The sequence below is a fragment of the Cinclus cinclus genome, chromosome 32, assembly GCF_963662255.1.
Source record: "Cinclus cinclus chromosome 32, bCinCin1.1, whole genome shotgun sequence".
Lineage (NCBI taxonomy): Eukaryota > Metazoa > Chordata > Aves > Passeriformes > Cinclidae > Cinclus > Cinclus cinclus.
This window is the reverse complement of record NC_085077.1, coordinates 1087353-1111498: the sequence shown is the minus strand read 5'-3', so window position 1 is coordinate 1111498 and position 24146 is coordinate 1087353. Positions and strand designations below refer to the sequence as shown.

General features: G+C 50.0%; 1 protein-coding gene across 1 annotated transcript in view; it reads right to left on the bottom strand.

Annotated features, from left to right (window-relative positions):
* Positions 1–1272: 1272 nt before the first annotated feature.
* The window catches only part of LOC134055407 (non-receptor tyrosine-protein kinase TYK2-like), a gene marked incomplete at its 5' end in the record, with an annotated part of 36447 nt that continues 13573 nt past the window's right edge, over positions 1273–24146 (bottom strand). The window contains 17 exons of the mRNA XM_062511743.1: positions 1273–1489; positions 3175–3285; positions 3399–3516; positions 3642–3814; positions 5341–5459; positions 5667–5859; positions 6192–6289; positions 8830–8980; positions 9067–9218; positions 11375–11510; positions 12941–13068; positions 15558–15645; positions 17176–17361; positions 20103–20209; positions 20289–20481; positions 20593–20716; positions 22287–22444. Of these exons, the coding sequence (XP_062367727.1) occupies positions 1355–1489; positions 3175–3285; positions 3399–3516; positions 3642–3814; positions 5341–5459; positions 5667–5859; positions 6192–6289; positions 8830–8980; positions 9067–9218; positions 11375–11510; positions 12941–13068; positions 15558–15645; positions 17176–17361; positions 20103–20209; positions 20289–20481; positions 20593–20716; positions 22287–22444 (2370 nt within the window). The remainder of the gene's footprint in view (positions 1490–3174; positions 3286–3398; positions 3517–3641; positions 3815–5340; positions 5460–5666; positions 5860–6191; positions 6290–8829; positions 8981–9066; positions 9219–11374; positions 11511–12940; positions 13069–15557; positions 15646–17175; positions 17362–20102; positions 20210–20288; positions 20482–20592; positions 20717–22286; positions 22445–24146) is intronic.

The window sequence follows — 24146 nt, the reverse complement described above, 5'->3', positions numbered from 1 at the left end:
ACCCACACCCCCCCAAAAAAAAAAAAAAAAAAAAAACAAAAACAAAAAAAAAAAAAAAAAAACCAAAAACAAACAAAAAAAACCCACCCAAAAACGACCCCCAACCCCAAAATTGGGGAGAAATGCAGAAATCCAGAAATCCACCCCTTTTTACCCCAAAATCTGCATCCCTGGAATCTCCTTCACAGTGTTCAGCAGGAGGGGGGAGGGGGGGGAAAAAAAATCAGGAATTTTTTGGGTTGGTTTTTTTTTTTTTTTTTTTTTCCATTTTATGGAATTTCTCGGGTGTTTTCCACCCATTCCTTGGGATTTTTTGGGTTTGTTTCTTTTTTTTTTTGGAGAATGTTTCCATCCCGGATTTTTTTTTTTTTTTTTTTTTTGAGGTGTTCCACCCATTCCATAATTTTATTTTTTTTTTGGGTTTTTTTTTGGGGGGGGGTCTCCCCATTCCACGGAATTTCTGTGGTTTTTCAACCCCATTCCATGGAATTTTGGTTTGTTTCTTTTTTTTTTTTTTTTTCCCCACAATCCATTGATTTTTTTGGGGGGGGCTTTTTCCCCACCCACAATCCATGGAATTTTTTGGGGGGGATTTTTTTTTTCCCCCCACACAATCCATGGAATTTCTTTGGGTTCTTTCCCCCAACAATCCATGGAATTTTTTTATTTTTCCCCCCCCCACAGTCCATGGAATATTTGGGGTTTTTTTTCCCATCCACTCCACACAATTTTGGGTTTTTTTCCCCCCCCACAATCCATGGAATTTCTTTGGGATTTTTCCCCCCCAATCCATGGAATTTTGGGTTTTTTTCCCCCTCCTCCCATAGAATTTTGGGTTTTTTTCCCCCCCCACAATCCATGGAATTTCTTTGGGATTTTTCCCCCCCCACAATCCATGGAATTTCTTTGGGATTTTTCCCCCCACAATCCATGGAATTTCTTTGGGATTTTTCCCCCACAATCCATGGAATTTTGGTTTTTTTTCCCATCCACTCCACCCAATTTTGGGTTTTTTTTTTCCCCCCCCACTCCATGGAATTTCTTTGGGATTTCCCCCCCCCCACAATCCATGGAATTTCTTTGGGATTTTTCCTCCCCCACAATCCATGGAATTTCTTTGGGATTTTTCCCCCCACAATCCATGGAATTTTGGGTTTTTTTCCCCCTCCTCCCATAGAATTTTGGGATTTTTCCCCCCCCCACAATCCATGGAATTTTGGGTTTTTTTCCCCTCCTCCCATAGAATTTTGGGATTTTTCCCCCCCCCCACAATCCATGGAATTTTGGGTTTTTTTCCCCCTCCTCCCACAGAATTTTGGGGTTTTTTCCCCCCCACTCCATGGGATTTCCCCCCTCAGCAGAGGTTGAACACAGAGGGGGCCTGAGCCCGATACTTCTCCTGGAAGTTCTTCAGGATGGGGATGAGGTTGGGGAAGGCCGGGCGGAACGAGGCCTCGGCCTCCCAGCAGTTCTTCATCAGCCTGTAAATCTGAGAAAGAAATTAAGATAAGAAATTATCCTGCTTTTCCATGGTTTCCTCTTTCCTTCCCGTTTCCCCCCCTTTCTTCCCCATTTCCCTCTTTTCCCCTTCCCTGTTTTTCCTCCTCCTCTCACTTTTCCCTCTTCCTTCCCCCTCCTCCTTTTTTCCTTCCTCTTCCCCACTTTTCCTCCTTCTCTTCCCCATTCCCTCTTCCCTCCCCTTCCCCTTTTCTTCCTTTCCCATTTTTCCCTCTCCCTTTTTCCTTCCCTATTTCCCCCTCTCTTTCCCCTTCCCATTTTCCCTCTCCCCTTCCATTTTTTCTCTTTCCCCCTCCCCATTTTCCCCATTGCCTCTCCTTTTCCTCCTCCCCTCCCCTCCCCTCCCCATTTCTTCCTCCCCTCCCTTTCCCTCTCCCTTTTCCTCCTTTCCCCCTCTCCCATTTCCCTCCTTTTCCCCTCTCCCTTTTCCTGCTCCCCTCTCCCTTTCTCTCCCCCCCTCTCCCTCCTCCCCTCCCCATTTCTTCCTCCTCTCCCTTTCCCTCTCCCTTTCCCTCCTTTCCCCCTCTCCCTTTCTCTCCTCCCCTCTCCTTTCCCTCCTCCCCTCCCCATTTCTTGCCCCCCCTCCCTTTCCCTCTCCCTTTCCCTCCTTTCCCCTCTCCCATTTCCCTCCTCCCCTCCCCTCTCCCTCCTCCCCTCTCCATTTCCTCCTCCCCTCTCCCATTTCCCTCCTCCCCTCTCCCTTTTCCTCCTCCCCTCCCCTCTCCCTCCTCCCCTCCCCATTTCTTGCCCCCCCTCCCTTTCCCTCTCCCTTTCCCTCCTTCCCCCTCTCCCTTTCTCTCCTCCCCTCTCCTTTCCCTCCTCCCCTCCCCATTTCTTGCCCCCCCTCCCTTTCCCTCTCCCTTTCCCTCCTTTCCCCTCTCCCATTTCCCTCCTCCCCTCCCCTCTCCCTCCTCCCCTCTCCATTTCCTCCTCCCCTCTCCCATTTCCCTCCTCCCCTCTCCCTTTTCCTGCTCCCTTCTCCCATTTCCCTCTCTCCCATTTCCTCCTCCCCTCTCCTTTCTCTCCTCCCCTCTCCATTTCCTCCTCCCCTCCCCATTTCTTGCCCCCTCTCCCTTTCCCTCTCTCCCACTTCCTCCTCCCCTCTCCCATTTCCTCCTCCCCCTCTCCCTTTTATTCCTCCCCTCTCCTTTCCCTCCTCCCCTCTCCTTTCCCTCCACTCCCTTTCCCTCTCCCATTTCCCTCCTCCCCTCTCCCTTTTCCTCCTCCCCTCCCCTCTCCCTCCTCCCCTCCCCATTTCTTGCCCCCCCTCCCTTTCCCTCTCCCTTTCCCTCCTTCCCCCTCTCCATTTCCTCCTCCCCTCTCCTTCCCCTCTCCCATTTCCCTCCTCCCCTCTCCCTTTTCCTGCTCCCTTCTCCCATTTCCCTCTCTCCCATTTCCTCCTCCCCTCTCCTTTCTCTCCTCCCCTCTCCATTTCCTCCTCCCCTCTCCATTTCTTGCCCCCTCTCCCTTTCCCTCTCTCCCACTTCCTCCTCCCCTCTCCCATTTCCTCCTCCCCCTCTCCCTTTTATTCCTCCCCTCTCCTTTCCCTCCTCCCCTCTCCTTTCCCTCCACTCCCTTCCCTCTCCCTTTCCCTCCTTCCCCTCTCCCTTTCCCTCTTCTCCCCTCTCCCCTCCCATTTTTTCCCCCATTTCCCACCTCACAGGGACAATCCCTGGGCACGGGGAGTCTCTTTCCCCCCTCCAGCAGCTCGATCAACCTCAGCACTGTCATCTGCCCCTGCGTGGCCCCGATCATCTCCAGGAATTTCTGTGAGGAAAAAGAATTTCAACACCTCCGCCCCCCATTAAAAAAAAAACAAAAAAAACAAACAACAACAAAAAAAAAACCCCAAAACCGCCCGAAATTCTTGCAGGACTCACAACTGGGGGGCTGCTCCCGGGGTCACAGCGTGTCAGGAGCTCGTAGAGGGTCACCCCAAAAGACCAAACATCTGAGGCATAATAAAACTTGCACTCCTTGAGGCATTCCGGAGCGTACCTGCAATTATTTGGGGAGGGAGGGAGGGAGGGAGGGAGGGAGAAACGGTCACAAATCCAAAATGTTGGATTTTTTTTTTTTTTTTTGAGCCATCAAAACTCCCCAAAATGCCCCGAATTTCTCACCAGAACACGGGGCTGTCGCCATCCTCTCTCACCCTGTAATATTCGTGGCCCTCTGGCACGGCCTTGGCCAAACCAAAATCCCCAATTTTCACCAGGTGCTCGTTTTCCAGGAGAACATTCCTGGCTGCCAGGTCCCGGTGGATGTAGTGCAGGGAATGCAGGTAAGCCATGCCCTGCAAAAAAAAAACAAACAAAAAAAAACAAACAAAAAAACAAACAAACAAACAAACAAAAAAAACAACAAAAAAACCCAAAAAAACCAAAAAAAAACACAAAGAAAAAAAACGGGGGAGAAAAAAAAACAAAACAAAAAAAAATATAACAACAACAACAACGAAAAGATTTCGGGTGGATCTGGGAAATTTGGAGGCGGTTTTGGGATGTTTAGAGGGAGTTCATCCTTTTTTGGGAATTGGGATCTGTTTTTTGGGAATTAAGGCCCGTTTGAGGGTTGTCACTCCTGTGTTTTGGGGCTTCATCCCAATTTTTTTTTTTTTTTTTTTTTTTTAAATTCAGACCCGTTTTTGGGAGTTCAGCCTCGCTCTCAAGGGATCCCACACCGGTTTTAGGGGGGTCTGTTCCATTTTTCAAGGATTCATCCCCGTTTTTTTTGGGGTCAGCCACATTTCCAATGAGCCCAACCCCAATTTTTTTTAGGAATTCAGCCCCGTCTCCAAACTGTCCAACTCCGTTTTTTGGGAATTCAGTCCCATTTCCAAAGGGTTCAACCCCATTTTTCTGGGTGTTCATTCTCATTTTAGGAATTCAGCCCCATCTCCAAACTGTCTAACCCCATTTCTTTGGGAATTCAGCCACTTTTTTGGGAATTCAGCCCCATTTCCAAACTGTCCAACGCCACTTTTCTGGGAATTCAGCCAAAATTTGAGAATTCAGCCCCATTCCCAAAGGTTGCAACCCCATTTTTCAGGGACTCATCCCCATTTTTTTAGGAATTCAGCCCCATTTCCTATGAGTCCAACCCCACTTTTCAAGGATTCATCCCCATTTTTGGGGGTCAGCCCCATTTCCAAAGGGTTCAACCCCATTTTTTTTTCTGGGGAATTCAGCCACATTTTGGGAATTCAGTCCCATTTCCAAAGGGTTCAACCCCATTTTTCTGGGAATTCATCCTCATTTTAGGAATTCAACCCCATTTCCAAACTGTCTAACCCCATATTTCTTGGAATTCAGCCCCATTTCCAAACTGTCCAACGCCATTTTTTGGGGAATTCAGCCAAAATTTGAGAATTCAGCCCCATTTTTAAAGGGTCCAACCCCACTTTTTTTTTTTTTCTTTTGGGGGGGGGGGGGAGTCAGCCCAATTCCCAAAGGTTGCAACCCCATTTTTCAGGGACTCATCCCCTTTTTTTTTAGGAATCCATCCCAATTTCAGAAGATCCCAACCCCCCCTTTTTTTTTTTTTTTTGGGGGGGGGTGAACTCGGCCGCGTTTTAGGGCTATAACCCCCATTTTTGAGTTGTTCAACCTCTTTTTTTTGTTTGGTTTTTTTTTGTTTTTTTTTTTTTTGTTTGTTTTTTTTTTTTTTTTGTTTTTTTTTTTGTTTTTTTTTTTTTTTTTTTTTTTTTTTGGTTTTTTTTTTTTTTTTTTTGTTTTTTTTTTTTGTTTTTTTTTTTTAGTGGACGGGTGAACCATCCTATATTTTTAGGAGGGGAGGGATCCAAACCCATTCCAGGCTCACCTCACAGATCTGCTGAGCAAAGAGCAGGAGGTGAGATAAACTCAGGGGATGTTTGGGCAGGAATTCCCGAAGGCTTCCGAGCGGGACGTATTCCATGATCAGCTGCACCACCTTGTCCCCTGCAACAGACACGTGGGAATTTGGGGAGCACCCCTGAGAGCTCCCAAATTCCTGCCAGGATGGTGATTTCTACCACCCCCCACCCCCAAAAAAAAAAAAAAAAAAAAAAAAAATCCAACAAAAAGTGGGAATTTTTTTTTTTCTTTTTTTTTTTTTTTATCTTAAGCTCTCCACGGTTGAACTCCCGGAGGGGATTTCTCCCTCACCCTGCTCACTGCAGCACCCCTTGTACTTGACGATGTTCTCGTGGTACAGGGTCTTCAGAATTTGGATTTCTTTCTTCCAGGAGCTCAGGAGCTGAGGGCTGCTCCCAGATTTTAGGGATTTCACTGCCACCATCTCCCCGGTGCCATCGTTGGTGGGGTCGTAGCAGCACAGGCTCACCTTCCCAAAGTGGCCCTGGGAAAACAACAAATTTTCAGGATTTAGGTGGGGAAATGAGGTTTTTTTGGTTTTTTTGGGTTTTTTTTTTTGGGTTTCACTGTGCTGGGAGAATCCAGAGGTGGGAGGGGGGTGGGGGGGGGCGAACAAATTTCAGAAACGGAGGAGAAAATAAGGTTAAAATGTGAAAATAAGGATTAAAACGTGGATTTTTTTTTTTTTTTGGGGGGGGGGAGGGGGTCGAGCCAGGGAGATGGGCATTTGAGACTGGAATTTGGGATGCAGACAGGGAAAGGAACCTTCCCTTGCTTCCCCAAGCCAAGAATTCCAGAATTTAGGGCACCACTGACCTCCCCCAGCTCCCGGATTTTCTTCAGGTAGCGTTTCTGGAAGATGGTGGGATCCGACACCGGGAATTCAGGATTCACCGAAGTCACATCCACGAGGTCTGCGAGGGACCCTGGGTTTTCCTTTTATCCCTTTCCCACCCAGAATCCCGGGATTTTGTCCCATTTTCTCGGGGATTTTCCCTCCCGTTTCCCCCTCCCCTCACGGCGCCGCTGGAGCCGCCTGAGATCCCTCACGTTTCCCCCACAGAATCCCGGGATTTTTCCCCATTCCCCCCGGGAATTTTCCCCCGTTCCCTCCGGTAATTTTCCCCCATTCCCCCGGTATTTTTCCCCCATTCCCCCGGGATTTTTTCCCCCATTCCCCCCGGTAATTTTCCCCTGTTTCCCCCGGTATTTCCCTCCTTTTCCCCCTCCCCTCACGGTGCTGCTGGAGCCGCCTGAGATCCCTCACGTTTCCCCCACAGAATCCCGGGATCTTTCCCCATTTCCCCCCGGGAATTTTCCTCCGTTCCCTCTAGGATTTACCTCCCTTTTCCCCGCCCCTTTGCCCACAGAATCCCGGGATTTCATCGAGTTTCCCTCGGGATTTCCCCCCTTTTCTCCTTCCCTCACAGCGCCGCTGGAGCCGCCTGAGATCCCTCACGTTTCCCCCCCAGAATCCCGGTAATTTTCCCCCGTTTCCCCCGGTATTTTTTCCCCATTCCCCCGGGATTTTTCCCCCATTCCCCCCGGTAATTTTCCCCCGTTCCCCCCGGGATTTTTTCCCCCATTGCCCCCGGGATTTTTCCCCCATTCCCCCCGGTAATTTTCCCCCGTTCCCCCCGGGATTTTTTCCCCCATTCCCCCGGGATTTTTCCCCCATTCCCCCCGGTAATTTTCCCCTTTTTCCCCCATTCCCCCCGGTAATTTTCCCCTTTTTCCCCCGGTATTTCCCTCCTTTTCCCCCTCCCCTCACGGTGCTGCTGGAGCCGGCTGAGATCCCTCACGTTTCCCCCACAGAATCCCGGAATTTCTCCCCATTCCCCCGGGATTTTTCCCCCATTCCCCCGGGATTTTTCCCCGGTTCCCCCGGGATTTTTTCCCCAATTCCCCCGGGATTTTTCCCCCATTCCCCCCGGTAATTTTCCCCTTTTTCCCCCGGTATTTCCCTCCTTTTCCCCCTCCCCTCACGGTGCTGCTGGAGCCGGCTGAGATCCCTCACGTTTCCCCCACAGAATCCCGGAATTTCTCCCCATTCCCCCGGGATTTTTCCCCCATTCCCCCGGGATTTTTCCCCGGTTCCCCCGGGATTTTTTCCCCCATTCCCCCGGGATTTTTCCCCCATTCCCCCCGGTAATTTTCCCCTGTTTCCCCCGATATTTCCCTCCTTTTCCCCCTCCCCTCACGGCGCCGCTGGAGCCGCCTGAGATCCCTCACGTTTCCCCCCCAGAATCCCGGTAATTTTCCCCCGTTTCCCCCGGTATTTTTTCCCCATTCCCCCGGGATTTTTCCCCCATTCCCCCCGGTAATTTTCCCCCGTTCCCCCCGGGATTTTTTCCCCCATTGCCCCCGGGATTTTTCCCCCATTCCCCCCGGTAATTTTCCCCCGTTCCCCCCGGGATTTTTTCCCCCATTCCCCCGGGATTTTTCCCCCATTCCCCCCGGTAATTTTCCCCTTTTTCCCCCATTCCCCCCGGTAATTTTCCCCTTTTTCCCCCGGTATTTCCCTCCTTTTCCCCCTCCCCTCACGGTGCTGCTGGAGCCGGCTGAGATCCCTCACGTTTCCCCCACAGAATCCCGGAATTTCTCCCCATTCCCCCGGGATTTTTCCCCCATTCCCCCGGGATTTTTCCCCGGTTCCCCCGGGATTTTTTCCCCAATTCCCCCGGGATTTTTCCCCCATTCCCCCCGGTAATTTTCCCCTTTTTCCCCCGGTATTTCCCTCCTTTTCCCCCTCCCCTCACGGTGCTGCTGGAGCCGGCTGAGATCCCTCACGTTTCCCCCACAGAATCCCGGAATTTCTCCCCATTCCCCCGGGATTTTTCCCCCATTCCCCCGGGATTTTTCCCCGGTTCCCCCGGGATTTTTTCCCCCATTCCCCCGGGATTTTTCCCCCATTCCCCCCGGTAATTTTCCCCTGTTTCCCCCGATATTTCCCTCCTTTTCCCCCTCCCCTCACGGCGCCGCTGGAGCCGCCTGAGATCCCTCACGTTTCCCCCACAGAATCCCGGTAATTTTCCCCCATTCCCCCCGGGATTTTTTCCCCCATTGCCCCCGGGATTTTTCCCCCATTCCCCCGGGATTTTTCCCCGGTTCCCCCGGGATTTTTTCCCCAATTCCCCCGGGATTTTTCCCCGGTTCCCCCCGGTAATTTTCCCCCGTTCCCCCCGGGATTTTTTCCCCCGTTTTCCCCCCGCTCTCGGTGCTGCTGGAGCCGGCTGAGATCCCTCACGTTTCCCCCACAGAATCCCGGAATTTCTCCCCATTGCCCCTGGGATTTTTCCCCCATTCCCCCGGGATTTTTCCCCCATTCCCCCGGGATTTTTCCCCGGTTCCCCCGGGATTTTTTCCCCCATTCCCCCGGGATTTTTTCCCCCATTCCCCCGGGATTTTTCCCCGGTTCCCCCGGGATTTTTTCCCCCGTTTTCCCCCCGCTCACGGTGCTGCTGGAGCCGGGTGAGATCCCTCAGGACCGTACGGAAGGACGGCCGCTCCACCGGGGTATAATTAAGACACCGTGATATCAACGAAGCCAATTCCCTGCAGGAAGGCTCCGGCAGCCGATGTTTTTTCTCATAAAAACGCTCCTTCTGCAGAGAAAAGAAAAAAAAAAAAAAAAAAAAATTACAAAACAATCCTAAAATCCAACCAAAATAGGGAAAACAGCGGGAATCACCTCAGAGGGGGTTCGCTCCTTCAGAGGGACATCGGCATCGAAGCAGATTTCCAGCAGTGTTGTCCCAAAACTCCATTTATCCGAAGCTGTGCTGAGGTTCCCCACGTCCCTGATGCATTCCGGGGCGATCCAGGGAATCCTGTCCACGCGCTCTGAGGAGAAAAGTACGAAATGTGAGAGTAAAATTTTCATTATTTGGGGGGATAATCGTGTGTTTGGGGGCGTCTAAATGTGACATTAAAATTCTAATTTAATTATTTGGTTTTGGTGTGTTTGGGGGTGTCTAAATGTGACATTAAAATTCTAATTTAATTATTTGGTTTTGGTGTGTTTGGGGGCGTCTAAATGTGACATTAAAATTCTAATTTAATTATTTGGGTGTGACTGAAGATGATTGTGATTGATTCAAGCAGGGTGTGAGTGAAGTTGATTGTGATTGATTCTAGCTGGGTGTGATTGATCGAATCAGGGTGTGACTGATTCAATCAGATTGTGACTGATTCAATCAGATTGTGACTGATTCAATCCGGGTGTGACTGATTCAATCCGGGTGTGACTGATTCAATCAGATTGTGACTGATTCAATCAGATTGTGGCTGATTCAATCCGGGTGTGACTGATTCAAATCAGACTGTGACTGATTCAATCAGATTGTGACTGATTCAAATCAGACTGTGACTGATTCAATCAGATTGTGACTGATTCAATCCAGGTGTGACTGATTCAATCCAGGTGTGACTGATTCAATCAGGGTGTGACTGATTCAATCAGGGTGTGACTGATTCAATCAGACTGTGACTGATTCAATCCAGGTGTGACTGATTCAATCAGACTGTGACTGATCCAATCAGATTGTGACTGATTCAATCAGATTGTGACTGATTCAATCAGATTGTGACTGATCCAATCAGGGTGTGACTGATTCAATCCGACTGTGACTGACTCAATCAGACTGTGACTGATTCAATCCGACTGTGACTGATTCAATCAGATTGTGACTGATTCAATCAGATTGTGACTGATTCAATCAGACTGTGACTGATTCAATCCGACTGTGACTGACTCAATCAGACTGTGACTGATTCAATCAGACTGTGACTGATTCAATCCGATTGTGACTGATTCAATCAGATTGTGACTGATTCAATCAGGGTGTGACTGATTCAATCCGACTGTGACTGATTCAATCCGACTGTGACTGATCCAATCAGATTGTGACTGATTCAATCAGATTGTGACTGATTCAATCAGGGTGTGACTGATTCAATCAGACTGTGACTGATTCAATCCGATTGTGACTGATTCAATCAGATTGTGACTGATTCAATCAGATTGTGACTGATTCAATCCGATTGTGACTGATTCAATCCGGGTGTGACTGATTCAATCAGGGTGTGACTGATTCAATCAGACTGTGACTGATTCAATCCAGGTGTGACTGATTCAATCCGACTGTGACTGATTCAATCCGATTGTGACTGATTCAATCCGATTGTGACTGATTCAATCAGACTGTGACTGATTCAATCAGACTGTGACTGATTCAATCCGATTGTGACTGATTCAATCAGATTGTGACTGATTCAATCAGGGTGTGACTGATTCAATCAGGGTGTGACTGATTCAATCAGACTGTGACTGATTCAATCAGACTGTGACTGATTCAATCCGATTGTGACTGATTCAATCAGACTGTGACTGATTCAATCCGACTGTGACTGATTCAATCCGACTGTGACTGATTCAATCAGACTGTGACTGATTCAATCAGACTGTGACTGATTCAATCCGACTGTGACTGATTCAATCAGACTGTGACTGATTCAATCAGATTGTGACTGATTCAATCAGACTGTGACTGATTCAATCAGGGTGTGACTGATTCAATCCGACTGTGACTGATTCAATCAGACTGTGACTGATTCAATCTGACTGTGACTGATTCAATCCGACTGTGACTGATTCAATCCGACTGTGACTGATTCAATCAGACTGTGACTGACTCAATCCAGGTGTGACTGATTCAATCAGGGTGTGACTGATTCAATCAGATTGTGACTGATTCAATCCGATTGTGACTGATTCAATCCGACTGTGACTGATCCAATCAGATTGTGACTGATTCAATCAGACTGTGACTGATTCAATCCGACTGTGACTGATTCAATCCGACTGTGACTGATTCAATCAGACTGTGACTGATTCAATCAGACTGTGACTGATTCAATCCGACTGTGACTGATTCAATCAGACTGTGACTGATCCAATCAGGCGAACGAGGGAGGAGAGGGCGGGTTTTGGGCAGCACCTTCCCGGGACAGCACGGTGAGGCTGAGGCCGGGGTCGCTGAGCTTCACGAAGGGCAGGGCTCCGTCCCGCAGCCCCGTCCTGGCCAGCAGCGTGTTCTTGGCGCACACGTTCCCGTGCACCAGGTTCTTGTCCTCCTGGGGTGAAGGACAGAGTCGGTGCGCGATGAAAATTTAAATGTCAGTTAAAATATGTGTGCGTGGGGGATTATTGTTTATTTAGTGCGAATGGTTCAGCGTTTTCCCATCCTAAGGTTGTTGGTGATAGGTTTCCCAGTCATAAAATCCTCAATAATTAAATGCCCGATAATAAAAAAAAAAAAAAATCACTGTAATAAAAAATCCCTGTAATAAAAAATCCCTGTAATAAAAAATCCCAATAATAAATTTCCCAATAATAAAATCCCCAATAATAAATTTCTCAATAATAAAACTCCCATTAATAAAATCCCCAATAATAAAGAATCCCAATAATAAATTTCCCAATTATAAACTCCACAATAATAAAAAACCCCAATAATAAATTTCCCAATAATAAAATCCCCAATAATAAACTCTCCAATAATAAAATCCCCAATAATGAAAAATCCCAATAATAAATTTCTCAATAATAAACTCTCCAATAATAAAATCCCCAATGATAAAAAATCCCAATAATAAATTTCCCAATAATAAAAAACCCCAATAATAAATTTCCCATTAATAAATTTCCCCATAATAAAACTCCCAATAATAAAATCCCCAATAATAAAAAACCCCAATAATAAATTTCCCCATAATAAACTCTCCAATAATAAATTTCCCAATAATAAATTTCCCATTAATACATTTCCCAATAATAAATTTCCCATTAATAAATTTCCCAATAATAAAAAACTCCCAATAATAAATTTCCCCATAATAAACTCCCCAATAATAAATTTCCCATTAATAAATTTCCCAATAATAAAACTCCCAATAATAAACTCTCCAATAATAAACTCCCCAATAATAAATTTCCCATTAATAAATTTCCCAATAATAAAATCCCCAATAATAAACTCTCCAATAATAAAATCCCCAATAATAAAAAACCCCAATAATAAATTTCCCAATAATAAACTCCGCAATGATAAAAAATCCCAATAATAAATTTCTCAATAATAAACTCCCCAATAATAAATCTCCCAATAATAAATTTCCCATTAATACATTTCCCAATAATAAAAACTCCCAATGCTCCAAGTCCCCAGCTGGGATTATTAAAACCGGGGAGACCTCACTAAAACAAACGGGGATTATCCAACATTCGAATCGCCAAACTCAAACTATTAAAATGACCAAAGGGAGGTGATTATTCACCATCACAATGATTAAATCTGAAAGGAAACTGAAACCACCACATCACTGGAATTCCCACAACGGGGTGGTGGTGGGGAGAGGAGAAAGGAGCCGGGACGGGCTGCGGGAAGGACGAACAAATCCTTTAAAAAACCCCATCCCAAAAAAAAAAACCAAACAAACCAAACCAAACCAAAAAAGCCCCTTAAAACAAAGTGGAACGTCGGGGTGCAGGTGTCAGGGGTTACCAGGTAGCTCAGGGCACTCCCCAGCTGCTCGGCCACGCAGATCTTCCAGGGCACCGAGAGGCGGCCGCGCTCCCGGCGCAGCAGCACGTCCAGCGGGCCCTGCTCCACGAACTCCTCCACCAGGATGTCTGCGGGGACACGCAGCGGCCTCGCCGCGGCTCACGGCTCACGGCTCATAGCCCGCGGCTCACGGCTCATGGCTCATAGCCCATGGCTCACGGCTCATGGCTCATAGCCCGCGGCCCACGGCTCACAGCTCATAGCCCACGGCTCATAGCCCATGGCTCACGGCTCACGGCTCATAGCCCGCGGCTCACGGCTCATGGCTCATAGCCCATGGCTCACGGCTCATGGCTCAGGGCTCACGGCTCACGGCTCATAGCCCGCGGCCCACGGCTCACAGCTCATAGCCCGCGGCCCACGGCTCACGGCTCATAGCCCGCGGCTCACGGCTCATGGCTCATAGCCCGCGGCCCACGGCTCACGGCTCATAGCCCATGGCTCATAGCCCATGGCTCACGGCTCATGGCTCATAGCCCACAGCTCACGGCTCATGGCTCATAGCCCATGGCTCACGGCTCACGGCTCATAGCCCACGGCTCACAGCTCATAGCCCATGGCTCATAGCCCATGGCTCACGGCTCATGGCTCATAGCCCACAGCTCACGGCTCATGGCTCATAGCCCGCGGCCCACGGCTCACGGCTCATAGCCCATGGCTCATAGCCCACGGCTCACGGCTCACGGCTCATAGCCCACGGCTCATAGCCCACGGCTCATAGCCCATGGCTCACGGCTCATAGCCCGCGGCCCACGGCTCACAGCTCATAGCCCACGGCCCCCGGCCCACGGCTCATGGCCCACAGCTCACGGCTCATGGCCCACAGCTCACAGCTCATAGCCCATGGCTCACAGCTCATGGCTCATGGCCCACGGCTCACGGCTCATGGCCCGTGGCCCACGGCTCATGGCCCGCGGCCCACGGCCCCCAGCCCACGGCTCATGGCCCACAGCTCGCGGCCCACGGCTCATAGCTCACGGCTCAGGGCCCACAGCCCACGGCTCACAGTTCACGGCTCACGGCCGCGCGCCGGGCGTCGGGGGTACTTTGGGGACGTCGGGGGCGTTTTTGGGGGTTTTTGGGGGGTTTTTTGGGGAGTTTTTGGGGGTCTTTTGTGGATTTTTTGGGGGATTTTTTGGGGTTTTTTTGGGGGATTTTTGAGGTTTTTTTGGGTTTTTTTTAGGGGATTTTTTGGGGATTTTTTGGGGGTTTTTAAGCATTTTTTGGGGATTTTTTGGGGATTTTTGGGGGATTTTTTGGGGTTATTTTGGGGACGTTGGGGGCATTTTTGGGGATTTTTTGGGGGATTTTTTGGGGGATTTTGGGGGTTTTTTGAGGATTATTTGGGGGTTTTTCGGATTTTTTGGGGAGTTTTTGGGGGTTTTTTTGGGGGTTTTTAAGGATTTTTTGGGGATTTTTTGGGATTTTTTGGGGATTTTTTGAGATTTTTTGGGGGATTTTTTTGGGACTTTTTGGGGGATTTTTGGGGGATTTTTGGGGGATTTTTTCAGCATTTTTTGGGATTTTTTGAGGGTTTTTTGAGGATTTTTGGGGATTTTTTGGGATTTTTTGGGGTATTTTGGGGATTTTTTGGGGATTTTTGGGGGATTTTGGGGGACTTTTTGGGGTTATTTTGGGGACGTCGGGGGCATTTTTGGGGATTTTTGGGGGGTTTTTGGGGATTTTTGGGGGTCTTTTGTGGATTTTTTGGGGTTATTTTGGGGACGTTGGGGGCGTTTTTGGGGATTTTTGGGGGTTTTTTTGGGGGTTTTTTGGGGATTTTTGGGGATTTTTTGGGCTTATTTTGGGGACGTTGGGGGCATTTTTGGGGGTTTTTGTGGGGTTTTTGGGGTTATTTTTGGGGATTTTTGGGGGTCTTTTGTGGATTTTTTGGGGTTATTTTGGGGACGTTGGGGGCATTTCTGGGGATTTTTGGGATTTTTTGGGGATTTTTTGAGGATTATTTGGGGGTTTTTCAGATTTTTTGGGGATTTTTTGGGGGTTTTTTGGGGGTCTTTTTGGGATTCCTTGGGGATTTTTGGAGGGTTTTTTGGAGATTTTTTGGGGATTTTTTATGGATTTTTTTGGGATTTTTTTAAGGATTTTTGAGGATTTATTAGGGATTTTTTGGGGGGATTTTTGGGGATTTCTTGGGGATTTTTGGGGATTTTTTGGGGATTTTTCGGGGATTTTTTGAGGGTTTTTTGGGATTTTTTGGGGATTTTTTGAGGGTTTTTTGGGGATTTTTTGGGGATTCTTTTGGGATTTTTTGAGGATTCTTTTGGGATTTTTTGGGGGGTTTTTAAGGATTTTTTGGGGATTTTTTGGGAATTTTTGAAGGATTTTTGGGGGATTTTTAAGGATTTTTTGGGGATTTTTTTCAGCATTTTTTGGGGATTTTTTCGGATTTTTTGGGATTTATTTTTTTTTTTTATTTTTGGGCGATTTTTGGGGATTTTTAAGGATTTTTTTGGGATTTTTTTAGGGATTCTCTCGGGGATTTATGGGGGTTTTTGGGGATTTTTTTAGCGATTTTTTTGGAACGCTCTGGACTCACTCTCGGAGCCGCGGACGCAGACGCCGTGCACGAAGGCCAGGTGGACGTGGGACACCTGGGACATGAGGCTGGCACTCTCGAAAAATGCCTGTGGGGAATGCCACGGGATTCCTGGGAATGCCACGGGATTCCTGGGAATGCCAGGGGGATCCCAGGATTCCCGAGGTGCTGCAGAACTCCTGAGAGCCCCATCCCGGCCCTTCCGGAGCTGCATTCCCGAACTAAATATTCCAGACTTGGATCCACATCCCAGCCCTTGGATCCTCATCCCAGCCCTTGGATCCTCATCCCATCCTTGGATCCTCATCCCATCCCTTGGATCCACATCCCATCCTTGGATCCACATCCCATCCCTTGGATCCACATCCCATCCCTTGGATCCTCATCCCATCCTTGGATCCTCATCCCATCCCTTGGATCCACATCCCATCCTTGGATCCACATCCCATCCCTTGGATCCACATCCCATCCTTGGATCCACATCCCATCCTTGGATCCACATCCCAGCCCTTGGATCCTCATCCCAGCCCTTGGATCCTCATCCCAGCCCTTGGATCCTCATCCCATCCTTGGATCCTCATCCCATCCCTTGGATCCACATCCCATCCTTGGATCCACATCCCATCCCTTGGATCCACATCCCATCCCTTGGATCCACATCCCATCCTTGGATCCACATCCCATCCTTGGATCCACATCCCATCCCTTGGATCCACATCCCATCCTTGGATCCTCATCCCATCCTTGGATCCTCATCCCATCCCTTGGATCCACATCCCTTGGATCCTCATCCCATCCCTTGGATCCTCATCCCATCCTTGGATCCTCATCCCATCCTTGGATCCACATCCCATCCCTTGGATCCACATCCCATCCTTGGATCCACATCCCATCCTTGGATCCTCATCCCATCCTTGGATCCACATCCCATCCTTGGATCCTCATCCCATCCTTGGATCCACATCCCATCCCTTGGATCCACATCCCATCCTTGGATCCTCATCCCATCCTTGGATCCTCATCCCATCCTTGGATCCACATCCCATCCTTGGATCCACATCCCATCCTTGGATCCTCATCCCATCCTTGGATCCACATCCCATCCTTGGATCCTCATCCCATCCTTGGATCCACATCCCATCCTTGGATCCACATCCCATCCCTTGGATCCACATCCCATCCTTGGATCCACATCCCATCCCTTGGATCCACATCCCATCCTTGGATCCTCATCCCATCCTTGGATCCACATCCCATCCTTGGATCCACATCCCATCCTTGGATCCTCATCCCATCCTTGGATCCTCATCCCATCCTTGGATCCACATCCCATCCTTGGATCCACATCCCATCCTTGGATCCTCATCCCATCCTTGGATCCACATCCCATCCTTGGATCCTCATCCCATCCTTGGATCCACATCCCATCCCTTGGATCCTCATCCCATCCCTTGGATCCTCATCCCAGCCCTTGGATCCTCATTCCAGCCCTTGGATCCTCATCCCATCCTTGGATCCACATCCCATCCTTGGATCCTCATCCCAACCCCCCGGATCCCCCATTCCCAGCCCATTCCCAGCCCATTCCCAGCCCATTCCCAGCCCATTCCAGGCTCACCAGGGCGATGTCCCTGTGGCTGGGATCCAGGATTTTGAGCACCACGTGAATCTCCCGCTCGCTGCTGTTGTTGTTCTGCTCCGTGGAAAAATACTCGGCTTCGTCCTCGTTCCCGGAATTCCCGGAGCACACGCGCAGGACCCCGTCGTAAATGTTGGTCCTGGTGCCCTGGCCCAGGTGGGATCGCTGGGAAAAACGGGGAGAAGAGGGGAAATGCTGGAGTTTGGGAAGGTGGGAATCCTCCCCGAATTCCCAGTGTGGGAGAATTCCATGTGGGGCTTTTCCGTCCTTTTTCCTCGGGGAAGGGAAAAGGGGAATTCATCGTGGGGGATGGACGGGGGGGTGGGAGGGTCCTGGGAGCTGCAGGGAATCCCAGGAAAGCTGAGGGGATTCATCCATCGTTCCACGGATCATGGGAAGCCAGAGCTGATCCCTCCACATCCCCATGAATCCCGGGAATGTGGGCAGTGAAAATCCCAGGAATCAGAGCAGTGACATTCCCAGAGATCAGAGCAGTGACATTCCCAAGGATCAGAGCAGTGACATTCCCAGGGATCAGAGCAGTGACATTCCCAGAGATCAGAGCAGTGACATTCCCAGGGATCAGAGCAGTGACATTCCCAGGGATCAGAGCAGTGACATTCCCAGGAATCAGAGCAGTGACATTCCCAAGGATCAGAGCAGTGACATTCCCAGGGATGTGAGCAGTGACATTCCCAGGGAATCAGAGCAGTGACATTCCCAGGGATGTGAGCAGTGACAATCCCAGGAATCAGAGCAGTGACATTCCCAGGGATCAGAGCAGTGACATTCCCAGGGATCAGAGCAGTGACATTCCCAGGGATCAGAGCAGTGACATTCCCAGGGATGTGAGCAGTGACATTCCCAGGGATCAGAGCAGTGACATTCCCAGGGATCAGAGCAGTGACATTCCCAGGGATGTGAGCAGTGACAATCCCAGGGATGTGAGCAGTGACATTCCCAGGGAATCAGAGCAGTGACATTCCCAGGGATCAGAGCAGTGACAATCCCAGGGATGTGAGCAGTGACATTCCCAGGGATGTGAGCAGTGACATTCCCAGGGATCAGAGCAGTGACATTCCCAGGGATGTGAGCAGTGACAATCCCAGGGATCAGAGCAGTGACATTCCCAGGGAATCAGAGCAGTGACATTCCCAGGGATGTGAGCAGTGACAATCCCAGGGATGTGAGCAGTGACATTCCCAGGGATCAGAGCAGTGACATTCCCAGGGATCAGAGCAGTGACATTCCCAGGGATGTGAGCAGTGACATTCCCAGGGATCAGAGCAGTGACATTCCCAGGGATCAGAGCAGTGACATTCCCAAGGATCAGAGCAGTGACATTCCCAGGGATCAGAGCAGTGACATTCCCAGGGATCAGAGCAGTGACATTCCCAGGGATGTGAGCAGTGACATTCCCAGGGATCAGAGCAGTGACATTCCCAGGGATGTGAGCAGTGACATTCCCAGGAATCAGAGCAGTGACATTCCCAGGGATTCAGAGCAGTGACATTCCCAGGGATCAGAGCAGTGACATTCCCAGGGATCAGAGCAGTGACATTCCCAGGGATCAGAGCAGTGACATTCCCAAGGATCAGAGCAGTGACAATCCCAGGGATCAGAGCAGTGACATTCCCAGGGATGTGAGCAGTGACATTCCCAGGGAATCAGAGCAGTGACATTCCCAGGGATCAGAGCAGTGACATTCCCAGGGATCAGAGCAGTGACATTCCCAGGGATGTGAGCAGTGACATTCCCAGGGAATCAGAGCAGTGACATTCCCAGGGATGTGAGCAGTGACATTCCCAAGGATGTGAGCAGTGACATTCCCAAGGATCAGAGCAGTGACATTCCCAGGGAATCAGAGCAGTGACATTCCCAGGAATCAGAGCAGTGACATTCCCAGGGATGTGAGCAGTGACATTCCCAGGGATCAGAGCAGTGACATTCCCAGGGAATCAGAGCAGTGACATTCCCAGGGATGTGAGCAGTGACATTCCCAAGGATGTGAGCAGTGACATTCCCAAGGATCAGAGCAGTGACATTCCCAGGGATCAGAGCAGTGACATTCCCAGGGATGTGAGCAGTGACATTCCCAAGGATCAGAGCAGTGACATTCCCAGGGATGTGAGCAGTGACATTCCCAAGGATCAGAGCAGTGACAATCCCAGGGATCAGAGCAGTGACATTCCCAGGGATGTGAGCAGTGACATTCCCAGGGATCAGAGCAGTGACATTCCCAGGGAATCAGAGCAGTGACATTCCCAGGGATGTGAGCAGTGACATTCCCAGGGAATCAGAGCAGTGACATTCCCAGGGATGTGAGCAGTGACATTCCCAGGGATCAGAGCAGTGACATTCCCAGGGATGTGAGCAGTGACATTCCCAGGGATCAGAGCAGTGACATTCCCAGGGATCAGAGCAGTGACATTCCCAGGGATGTGAGCAGTGACATTCCCAGGGATCAGAGCAGTGACATTCCCAGGGATGTGAGCAGTGACATTCCCAGGGATCAGAGCAGTGACATTCCCAGGGATCAGAGCAGTGACATTCCCAGGGATGTGAGCAGTGACATTCCCAGGGATCAGAGCAGTGACATTCCCAGGGATGTGAGCAGTGACATTCCCAGGGATCAGAGCAGTGACATTCCCAGGGATGTGAGCAGTGACATTCCCAAGGATCAGAGCAGTGACATTCCCAGGGAATCAGAGCAGTGACATTCCCAGGGATCAGAGCAGTGACATTCCCAGGGATCAGAGCAGTGACATTCCCAGGGAATCAGAGCAGTGACATTCCCAGGGATCAGAGCAGTGACATTCCCAGGGATGTGAGCAGTGACATTCCCAGGGATCAGAGCAGTGACATTCCCAGGGAATCAGAGCAGTGACATTCCCAGGAATCAGCACCTGGGTGATCTCGTTCTTGCGGATCTGGTGGAAGCTGAGCTGGCTGAGGTTCAGGATCTGCTTCCCGCTGTCCTTGGCCTTCCTGGAGATCAGCAGGTCCGAGATCTCTGGGAAAGGAGGGATGTGAGAGCCCCGAGCTCCCGGATCCTCCCCCTGCCCCTCCCCAGGGATGGTTCCCGAACTCACCTCCCGCTTTGGGAGGGCAGCACCTCTTCACCGTGAAGTTTTCCTCTCCGGATTTCAGGGTGCATCCCTTGAGTGTATCCAGGAGCTCCCCCAGGCTGGGGAATTCTCGATCCCAGCCCTCCAGCACGAAGGACTCTCCTTTCTTCTGGATCCGGAACTGCCGGAACTTGAGGGATCCCGGCGTTCCGGGAGCCTGGAAAAGAAAAAAAATAAAAAATAAAAATCAGGTGTTGAAGGGGAAGCTCCCAGGTCGTCGCAGAGCTGGCAATTCCCAGGAATTCCAGGCTGGGAATTGTGTCCCTACCTGCTGGTGGCTCCTCTTGAGCACGGAGAGGATCATGCGGTTGAAATCCAGGACGCTCCAGCGCAGGATGTAGAGCCCCTCCTCCGGCTCTTCCCGGCGGAGCTTGGCAAAAACAAACTCCTCCCTGGAAAAGGGAGGGCAAGGAGGGATCGGGATGGGCCCCGAAGAGAGGGGAGGGACTGGGATGAGGAATGGGGAGGGACTGGGATGAGGAGAGGGAAGGGACTGGGATGAGGAATGGGGAAGGACTGGGATGAGGGGAGGGACTGGGATGAGGGGAGGGGAGGGACTGGGATGAGGGGAGGGACTGGGATGAGGGGAGGGGAGGGACTGGGATGAGGGGAGGGACTGGGATGAGTCCCTGAGAAAAATAAATTATTTAGGATGGCCCCAAGGACACAGAGTGACCCCGGGGTGACCCCAGGGTGACCCCAAGGACACACAGAGTGACCCTCAGGGTGACCCCAGGATGACCCCAGGGACACAGAGTGACCCCCGGGATGACCCCGGGGTGACCCCAGGGTGACCCCAAGGACACAGAGGGACCCCCGGGGTGATCCCAGGGTGACCCCAGGATGACCCCAGGGACACAGAGTGACCCCCGGGGTGACCCCAAGGACACAGAGTGACCCCGGGGTGATCCCAGGATGACCCCAAGGACACAGAGTGACCCCGGGGTGACCCCAGGGTGACCCCAAGGACACAGAGTGACCCCGGGGTGACCCCGGGGTGACCCGAAGGACACAGAGTGACCCCCGGGATGACCCCGGGGTGACCCCAGGGTGACCCCAGGGACACAGAGTGACCCCGGGGTGACCCCAGGGTGACCCCAAGGACACAGAGTGACCCCCAGGATGACCCCAGGGACACAGAGTGACCCCCGGGATGACCCCGGGGTGACCCCAGGGTGACCCCAAGGACACAGAGGGACCCCTGGGGTGATCCCAGGGTGACCCCAGGATGACCCCAGGGACACAGAGTGACCCCCGGGGTGACCCCAAGGACACAGAGTGACCCCGGGGTGACCCCAGGATGACCCCAAGGACACAGAGTGACCCCGGGGTGACCCCAGGATGACCCCAAGGACACAGAGTGACCCCGGGGTGATCCCAGGGTGACCCCAGGGACACAGAGTGACCCCGGGGTGATCCCAGGATGACCCCAAGGACACAGAGTGACCCCGGGGTGACCCCAGGATGACCCCAAGGACACAGAGTGACCCCCGGGGTGACCCCAAGGACACAGAGTGACCCCGGGGTGACCCCAGGGTGACCCCAAGGACACAGAGTGACCCCGGGGTGACCCCAGGGTGACCCCAAGGACACAGAGTGACCCCGGGGTGATCCCAGGGTGACCCCAAGGACACAGAGTGACCCCGGGGTGATCCCAGGATGACCCCAAGGACACAGAGTGACCCCGGGGTGATCCCAGGATGACCCCAAGGACACAGAGTGACCCCGGGGTGACCCCAGGATGACCCCAAGGACACAGAGTGACCCCGGGGTGACCCCAGGGTGACCCCAAGGACACACAGAGTGACCCTCAGGGTGACCCCAGGATGACCCCAGGGACACAGAGTGACCCCGGGATGACCCCGGGGTGACCCGAAGGACACAGAGTGACCCCCAGGATGACCCCAAGGACACAGAGTGACCCCCAGAGTGACCCCAGGGACCCCGGGCAGCCTCACTCACTGCATGGGGCCGTGGATGCCGTGCTGGATGCTCAGCAGCAGCCGAGGAGGGGCCACGTCGTGGCACAGGTAATGGCTGGAGTCGGCCGTGAGTCGGAAATATCCATCCAGGAGGGACACCAGAGCCAGGGCACTGCCAGGGGAGGGCAGCAGGACAGCCTGGGGGGACAGGGAATACTGAAAATGAGCCTGAAAAATGACAGGGACAGCAGCAGGAGGGGAAATAATGAAAATAAACCTGAAAAATGAGAGGGGACAGCAGCAGGAGGGAAATACTGAAAATAAACCTGAAAAATGAGAGGGGACAGCAGCAGGAGGGGAAATACTGAAAATAAACCTGAAAAATGACAGGGGAGAGCAGCAGGAGGGGAAATACTGAAAATAAACCTGAAAAATGACAGGGGAGAGCAGCAGGAGGGGAAATACTGAAAATAAACCTGAAAAATGAGAGGGGACAGCAGCAGGAGGGGAAATAATGAAAATAAACCTGAAAAATGACAGGGGACAGCAGCAGGAGGGGAAATACTGAAAATAAACCTGAAAAATGAGAGGGGACAGGAGCAGGAGGGGAAATACTGAAAATGAACACTTGGAAAATTCCAAAGAAAATCACAAAAAAAAAAAAAAAAAAATCCTGGAATAACACAACTCAGGAAACCCTTGAAAAACTCAAAAAAAATCACCAAAAAAAAAAAAAAAAAAAAAAAAAAAAAAAAAAAAAAAAAAAAAAAAAAAAAAAGAAAAATCCCGGAACAACAGAACTGACGAAATCCTTGAAAACTCCAAAAAAATCCCCCAAAAAACCAAAAAACCCCAAAAAAACTCCAAAAAATCCCCAAAAAACCCCCCAAAAAAACTCCAAAAAAAACCCAAAAAATCCCAAAAAAACTCCAAAAAAACCCCAAAAAAACGCCAAAAAAAACCCCCAAAAAAACCCCCAAAAAACCCAAAAAAACCCAAAAACCCCCCCAAAAAAACCCTCCAAAAAACCCCCCAAAAACCCCCCAAAAAAAACCCAAAAAACCCCAAAAAAATCCCAAAAAAAACCCTCAAAAACCCCCCAAAAAATCCCCAAAAAATCCCCAAAAAACCCCAAAAAATCCCCAAAACCCCCTAAAAAAACCCTAAAAAAACCCCAAAAAATCCCCAAAAAATCCCTAAAAAACCCCAAAAAAACCCCAAAAAACCCCAAAAAATCCCCCAAAAAACCCGAAAAAAACCCCAAAAAATCCCCAAAAATACCGAAAAAACCCCAAAAAATCCCCAAAAAAGTCCCCAAAAAAACCCCAAAAACCCCCTAAAAAAACCCTAAAAAACCCCAAAAACCCAAAAAAAACCCCAAAAAACCCCCAAAAAAACCCCCAAAAAAACCCCAAAAACCCCCTAAAAAAACCCTAAAAAACCCAAAAAACCCCAAAAACCCCCCAAAAAAACCCCAAAAAAAATCCAAAAAAACCCCAAAAACCCCCAAAAAACCCCCAAAAAAACCCCCAAAAAACCCCAAAAAAATCCCAAAAAACCCCAAAAACCCCTAAAAAAACCCTAAAAAACCCCAAAAACCCAAAAAAACCCCAAAAAACCCCCAAAAAACCCCCAAAAAAACCCCAAAAATACCCGAAAAAACCCCAGAAAATCCCCAAAAATACCCGAAAAAACCCCAAAAAATCCCCAAAAATACCCGAAAAAACCCCAAAAAAAACCCCAAAAAAACCCCAAAAAAACCCCAAAAAAACCCCAAAAAAACCCGAAAAAAAACCCAAAAAAACCCCAAAAAAACCCTAAAAATACCGAAAAAAACCCCAAAAAATCCCCAAAAATACCTGAAAAATCCCCAAAAATACCCGAAAAAACCCCAAAAAAA